General features: G+C 35.5%; 2 protein-coding genes across 2 annotated transcripts in view; both read right to left on the minus strand.

Annotated features, from left to right (window-relative positions):
* CBG15090 overlaps positions 1-1,125 on the minus strand; it is a gene marked incomplete at both ends in the record, with an annotated part of 6,871 nt that extends 5,746 nt beyond the window's left edge. The window contains one exon of the mRNA XM_045235187.1: positions 1,066-1,125. Coding sequence (XP_045095612.1) covers positions 1,066-1,125 — 60 coding nt within the window. The remainder of the gene's footprint in view (positions 1-1,065) is intronic.
* Positions 1,126-4,096: 2,971 nt separating this feature from the next.
* Positions 4,097-7,474, minus strand: CBG15091 (the record flags this gene model as incomplete). Its single annotated transcript, XM_045235188.1, has 4 exons — positions 4,097-4,222; positions 5,458-5,601; positions 5,847-6,257; positions 7,352-7,474. The coding sequence occupies 4 exons, from the start codon at positions 7,472-7,474 to the stop codon at positions 4,097-4,099; spliced, it is 804 nt and encodes a 267-aa protein (XP_045095613.1).
* Positions 7,475-7,722: the final 248 nt, after the last annotated feature.

The following is a 7,722-nucleotide window of genomic DNA, read 5'->3' on the forward strand; positions in this document are numbered from 1 at the left end:
ACAGAGAACTCAGAACATTGAAATTATGATGAAAATTTGAAAAATTCAAAATTCAGAAAATTCAAAATCTGGATTACAAAACTAGCTCTAAAAGTTGCCAGAAGTCATTTTTTGAATAAAAAAATGTCCCAAATTTGAAAATCGCTTCAAAAAAACTTGTAAATATATTTTTGTCTTCTTTCTAGTCTAGCAAAAAATGATTATATAAAAATATTCCGAAATCTTAATTTTCGTGAAAATTCCTAAAAGGATTAGATAACTTTTCAGAATTGGACGATTTTGGATTCTTTTTGAATTCTGATGGCCTAGAAAAAGCTGGCCTAACTCAGCTTTTTCTAGGTCAGCGATTACCTTTTCTAGTCTAGCGGAACGCAAAATTCAAAAACAACAACGCTGGGGGCACAAAATGTCATCTTCCCTTTCCCTCTCTTTCTCTAATTCTCTCTGCTCTTCTTCTTCTTCTCCAACAAAATGGCAATATAATCCTAATGTTTATATCGAATGGTTTCAGTTAGGTGGTTTAGAAAATTGGTGTGGTGCTGCCTATGCGAGTGTATATATGATGAAAAACTCATCTATATTCAAAAACGCTTAGCGCCAAAAAGAAGAAGAAGAAGTGAAAACTAAAATAGATGAAGGGGGAGAGTAAGGGAAGGAATGAGAGTGATCTATCAAGTGAAAAATAACAGAATAGCGAACGAAAAAAAAACAGCAGTAGGAGTAGGATCACGCCTCCCGGTGTCTCTGGTGACAGAGAAAAAAAAGGAACGACAGAAATAGGAGGAGAAGGAGAAACCAAAAGGAAAAGAAGGCAATGAGTTTTTCCTAGTTTTTTCTTATATTCCCGTTACAAATGTTTTTCCTTTTCCTTCTTTTTTCTGAAGACCCCTCTTTCTCCGAAGAAGAAGAAGAAGACGTGCGCTTCCATATAGGGAAGAAGACTCCGCCTCTTCTAGAGTAATTGAAACCTTTTTTGAAAGCAAAAAAAAAAGAAAAAGAAAAACCTCCTAAAACAAAGAAACCGAGTAAGTGAGTTAACCTTGAACACGATGCAGCAACAGCAGCACCAGCAAAACCGATTGCATCTTCTTTTTTTCTGCTGACACGCTGAGTGTGTGATGACATGGGAAAATGAAATGGCAAATGAGAGAAATAGAGAAGAAGAGATAGAGAGAGAGAGAGAAAGCGACGGCTGTCAGTTTATCGATATGATGATACCCATGACTATCGATGATCGCTCTTTCTCTTTTCTCTTGCAGAAAAACCTGCAGACGACCTCCCCAGACGGATTTGAAACTTGAAAAGACCTTTTTTGAAACGGTTTTCAATCATATAGGAGGGACTGAATTCCAGAAAATCGAGCTCAATTATCTCAATTTCTATAAGAGATATCAAAATTGTGTCAACTGATAAAGAACCATGTTGATATCTCTTATAGAAATTGAGATAATTGAGCTCAAAGTGAATGTGTAGGGTGCCCTTCTATTAGAGTGTTCACTGTAGTGATAGTTAGTAGTGATTTGAGGGCGGAGCTTTTATAAAAAGATAATTATACAGGGGTATGCCAACTAATTTCCTAATTTCGCAGATTTTTGAAAATGGTGAATTTACGAGGCTCCGCCCCCTCAAAATGCAAATAGAAAATTTCGAAATTGAAAAAGGGGGCGGAGTCTCGTAAATCAATAATTTCAAAATCTAAAAAAGAGGCGGAGCCATGTGAATCGACACCACAGAAAAAAATCGAAAAAAGGGGCGGAGCCTCAGGAGTCAAAAAAAAAGGAACTCTAAAATTCCAATTTGGGACAATTTCCCTCATCTAATTTTTGTCCCGCCAATTCTACTTTTGATCTATTGGACCAGAATAGTAGATCAAGCGAATATACAGTTCTACGCCAAGGCTATTTTTCTACATAATTTTCCGGGTTTTTGAAGTAAAGTAAGCAAAATCGATCGGAATTTTTCGAGGGGCGGAGCCTCGTAAATCGAGCAAAAATGGCTGAAACTTCGATTCGGAAGTCGAAAAAAAACAAACAAAAACGAAGCTTTCTCTTAAAGCTCTCAGAATAAACAAATAGTTTTCCTGCAGACCCAATTTTTGATACCATCCACGTGGCGCATATCATCATCACTACCACACTACCAATAAATATAAATATAAAAAGGTCACGAGAGGTGACGAGAGCCCTCGGCTCCTCCTCATTTTTCTGCAGGAGGATAGGGAGCCAACCGGAGAGCCCGCACAATTTTCTAAGCGTGTGAGTAAATAGAGTTCGAATTTCGTCGTCGCGTGAAAGAAATTGTGTCGATAGAAGTGAAGAAAAAAAGTTGAACTAAATAACTATGGAAGAGAAGGATCTTTGTGCTCTTCCACGCCTAAATTTGCCACTGAAAACTGAGAATTTGGCCACTTTTCTGTGCGCGGCTGGAAAAATTTTCAGTCTGAAAATACGAATATGAAGCTGTGTGGGAAACGTAAAGCTAGAAGAGAAATTTTCTTCTCGAGCATGTGAAAATTCGGGAAAAAAAATTAATTGAGAAAGTTCACCTGCTCTCAATAGGATGATGGGAACAGAAATCTAAAAAATCGATGGAAACAAAAATGTTTACGGAGGAGTAGAGGACAGCAGCAAAGCCGCAAAAAAATATCATAGGATGTTTTTTTTGCTTAGCAGGGTCTCTCGGTCTTCCGGCTCGCTAAAAAAACAACGGAATTAATTTAAACAACTAGCTAAGCTGAAAAATCGCTAGAATTTTTTTAGACTTTTGAAAAAATTGAAAAAAAATACATTTTTTAATCAAAATTCGATATTTGAAAAAATGGAAATTCTCAGAATTCGAAATTTTCAAAATTAAGAATTTTCCGAATGTAAGGAATCAGGGATTTCGCGAAATTCTCCGGGGGAGCAGAAAAATTAGGTCATACTGAAAATCAGGCAAAACAAGTTGCGATCTGGCGACGGAACAAATTGGGTCAATTTTGAATTTTCTTGATTTTCCAGCGATTTTTGCAGAAAATAACCGTTCTCGAAATTTCAAAATTTAAGATTTCCGGAATCAGAAAAAAAAACCGGTCATACGGTGAAAGTCCAAGTGGCAAGACAAGTTGCGCTCTAGCGAAGGCTCTGTGGCATTTTTCGCTTCAAAAATACGAATGTTTTAATGTAAAATTTCGACTTTTCATATTGAAAACTTGAATTGTTCAATGTAAATTTTAGGTCGAAAATTATTAATTTTTTGCAAAAAAAAGGGAATTTTAAAGACGAAATTTCAAAATTTGGGTCCCAATTACGGATTTCTAGCACTGAAAATATGAAATTATCGATCTAAACCTTCACAATTTTTGAAATTTTTCGAGTCGAAAATTCTGATTTTTAGGTCCTTTAACACCAAAAATTATGAATTCTTCAATCTAAAATTTCAAACAGAATATTCTGGAAGTCAATAGCAACAAAATTCTATCGGAGAGAAAAATAGATTGAATGTCACAACCAAAGTTCAGTTTAGCGACGACAAGAGACAAAAAAATCGGATTCTAATAAAAATAATTCAAACGGCGAGGCAGAAAAAAAACTCAGAAATTTTTATTCAAGTGGCATTAGAGAGTGTGTCAGGGGAGGAGACACAGGAAGTGTGAAAAAAGGAATCGGGTAAAGTTCACTAAACTGTCTGTGTGTGTGTGTGTCAATCGTACAATTTCAAAACCAGTTGTAGAGACTGGACCTGCAAGTATAGGAGGAGAAAAAAGAAAATAGAGAGAGGAGGGAGCAGAGAAATAGAGGCATTCTCTCTCTTTTCTGCAACACCAACCAAATGGTCCCATCCGAAATATATTGCATGTCTATTAAGACGTAATCAAGCAGCGCCGCTTTGTGCGTCCATCATCATCATCATCTTCAACGTCTTCTGGAAACGACGACGCCTCCTCCATCATCTTCTTGAATTATTGACCAGAGCTTTGTGTCGGTCGCGTCCATTGTGTCCTCATCTTTTTACCCTTTTTTCTATTGTTGTCCCCCCAAAGAAGGAGGAGCAGAAGCACTTAGTTCTATTTTGCAGGGGAACAAAAGTTGCCAAAATTATTTTTGGCCTAAAAGAACTAACCGTTTGCCATGTAGCTACTCGCTTGCAAATACTGTACAAACTGCTGATGACGTTCGGCTCGTGTCAAATTTGCACTGGACTCCTCGTTGAATGTGAAGAAGTTGTGCTGCATTTCGATTATCTGAAAAACAAAAAATAGAAAATTCGGAAAAATTCAAAAAAAAGCGAAAATTCAAAAAATTAGAAAAAAAATCAGAAAAATATATAACTTTTGAAGATTTTGAAATTTTTGAGAAAATCGTAAAAAACTAAAATTCAGAAATATCGCTAAATTCGATAAAAATTCAAAAAGTTCAGAAAATGAGAAAAATATCAGAAATTTCGAAAAATTCAAAAAATATACAAATTTTTGAAAATTCGAAGAAAGCAAAGGAAAATGTGTAATGTTCAGGAATTTTGAAAAATTCAAAAAAATTCCGAAATGTTGAAAAATTCGAAAACTCCATAGTTGCGACGGGCCGGGCCGGGCCGGGCCTTGGAAAAATTTGTCATGGCACGGTCAGTTGGCGCCAGCTTCGATTTTTAGGCAAAAAATATTGTTTTTTTTTGGAAAAAAGTTGTTTTTATGATCTAATTTTAAGCTAAATTGTAAATATTGAATTTGTAAATGGTTAAAGGTGGGGGGACAGGAGATTTTTCGTAGTTTTTTTGTAGCTAGAGTATGCATTCTACCGTCACGGTGTACAACGCTTAAAGGAGGCCAGACACCAAAAAAAAAAGTTTTCCTGATATTTTGCATAGAGAACCCCCATGAGGGGTTGAACCCATGACAGGCAGCTCAGGGGTACAGCGCCGCTACCGGCTGAGCTACGGGGGCGCGAAGGCGCCTGACGACCGATGGTCTACATAAGCGCGGCGCGATTTCGTCCCCCGAAATTTTTGCTGTCTCGCCTCCTTTAATGTCACTCTGCGTACAGCTGTCGTCCTCGTCTTTATGTATGCAATCGGGCGTGCGCTTTCTCTTTGCCCGCGTGGCTCAGTCGGTAGCGGCGCCGCACCCTCAATCATCGCCCTCACAAGTTCAACTCCCCCCTTTAAACAAAATTTTGGAAAGTAATTTTTTCTTAAATTTTCCCGGAGGTGAGATCGGATGGAAAATTGCATTTTCAAAGCAAAATAACAGAAATTTTTTGATAAATTTTGATCAAAAAATACCCATCCGGGCCTTCAAAATTTTTCAAGGCCCGGCCCGGGCTAAAGTTTTCAAATTTTTCAAAAATCCGAGAAATGTTGAAAGAATCAATCTTTTGAAAAATTCAGGAATTTCGCTAAATTCCAAATAATTTTAAAAATAACCTAGATTTTTTCACCTGCTAAAATTTTTAGCTTGAAAAACCCAAATTTCCAATGCCGAACCTTTCTCAGTGGATGTTGTAGACTGGCCATCAGGAGAAAACATTCTCCGACAGCTACCGATGGACTTTTCGCATGATGGAACATGAATATGTGCCGCTTCCATTGATAATTCTTGAACAGCTCACCGACAGCGCTGGCGACGACCTGGAAATCAAAATTTTGGCGGGAATTTGAATGTTTCTGTTGAAATTGATGTTTTTGCTGTGTCTGTGTGTCCGATCCTGATTGTTCCTTTAAAAAATCTAGCTAAAAATTGAAAAATTAAAGTTCAAAATTTTCTAATTTGAAGCTGAAAATCGGTGAATTTTATCTCATGTCAGACAGAAAAAAAATCCAAAATTGAGCAAATTTTTAATAAATTGAAAAATTCAAGTCTCCCCGAATCTCACCTTGTACGGGCTATTGATTCTTGTCATTAGCTGATATTCCTTCTTATCATCCAAACTCATTGTGAGCCCAATCGGAGTGATAATCGGAATACCATTCTTCCAGTACGGCGACATTCTGGCGACGGGAGCAAGTGCATATCCATAGGCATATCCGATGATACAATCGATTTCTTTCAGAAGCAATTGCTCAACTGCTACGTTTGGACCAATTGCATCGGAGAGTTTCGAGTCTCGGTAGATCAAATTGATTGAGTTATTCGGTAGGATACTCTCATTATAAACCCGTTCCAATGCCAAATCTGCCAGTGGTTTCACTTTGTGAGACGAGAAATAGAATGGATTCTTTCCGAAACTGAAGCTGTCATCTTCGGGAAGTGGAATGACCAGATGGATTGGGTGTTCTGCGGAGATCTGGAAAATTATTGATTTTGAATTTTCAGATTATTTTGTTCGAATTTTTATTTTTTTTTTCAGAATTTTCAGTTTTTTTTCCGATTTTCAGAATTTTTCGGCGAAATTTCATTCATCAAAATTGCAGAGTTTTCAAAGATTTTTCAGCTTTTTTTCAGATTTTTCAAATTTTTTCTCGTGATTTTCAGATATTTTTCATCAAAATTTCAGACTTTTCATCGAAATTTCAGATCTTTTTTTCAAATTTTAGATTTTTACCGTCAAAATTGCAGATTTTTCATTGAGATTTTCGCTTCTTTTTAAGAATTTTCAGATGTTTTTGTTGTAAAAAAATTTGGTATTTTTATCGAAATCTCAGTTTTTTTCAAAATTTTCAGTTTTTTTTCCCGATTTTCAGAATTTTTCGGCGAAATTCATCAAAATTGCAGAGTTTTCAAAGATTTTTCAGCTTTTTTTCAGAATTTTCAGATTTTTTTTTCTTCAAAATTTCAGACTTTTTATAGAAATTTCAGATTTTTTCATCACAATTTTAGACTTTTTTCAAGTTTTCTTGTCAAATTTTTTTGCTTTTTTTTTCAAATTTCACATTTTTTCATCGAAATTTTATCTTTTTTTTTAGAATTTTCATATTTTTCTTTCATCGAAATTTCTGTTTTTTTTTAAATCTAAATTTAAAAAAAAAAAATCTAAAAAAAAAAAATCTAAATTTTTGTCAAAATTTAGATTTTTTTCATGGAAATTTCAGCTTTTCTCGTCTCAATTTCAGATTTCTTGTGTCAAAATTTTAGTTCTTCAAAAGATGTTCAGCTTATTTTTTGTAGAAATTAAAAAAACAATTTTTGTCAAAATACTAGCTTTTTAAAGATTTTTCACGGCAGCTCACATCTATCGCATGATTTTCAGCCTGAAAATGCCTAAATTGAATCTGAAAAATTTCAGATTTTCAGTGAAAAAATATCTTTTTGAAGCTGAAAGTAATATTTTTTTTGGCTGAAAAAATTTAATTTTCGGTTGAAAGTGATCAAAAATTTTAATTTTTAATAGAAAAATAGTAAATTTTAAGAGGAAGTCGGCCATTTTTGAGAAAAACTCACCTCTTCGAACTGCTGCCTTCCAGGCTTCCCGCCGCCAACCAATGCTGTGTGCAGAAGAACAAGAAGCAGTACATGAAGTACCGAATGGTTATATATAAATGTTCGCGCGTAGTTGATCCACATTTCGCACTCATCTCACCATTCCATTGTGCCGTTCCTGAAGAAAAACCCTCTTTCTTATATTACTTTTTTTCTCTTCAGCGATAAGAGAGTTTCGTTTCTGCAAAAAGTGCGAGAATTCTTTCAGTTTATTTGATGATAAATTGATAAAAATCGGTGCAGAAATTAGGTAAATAACATGAGGGGAAAAAAACTAGATTCGAATCTGGCGCCGTAATTGGAGTGTAATGGAGCGCGCTTGCTTGGGCATA

This window comes from Caenorhabditis briggsae (assembly GCF_000004555.2).
Source record: "Caenorhabditis briggsae complete genome, chrIV, whole genome shotgun sequence".
In the NCBI taxonomy this organism is placed as follows: Eukaryota; Metazoa; Nematoda; class Chromadorea; order Rhabditida; family Rhabditidae; genus Caenorhabditis; species Caenorhabditis briggsae.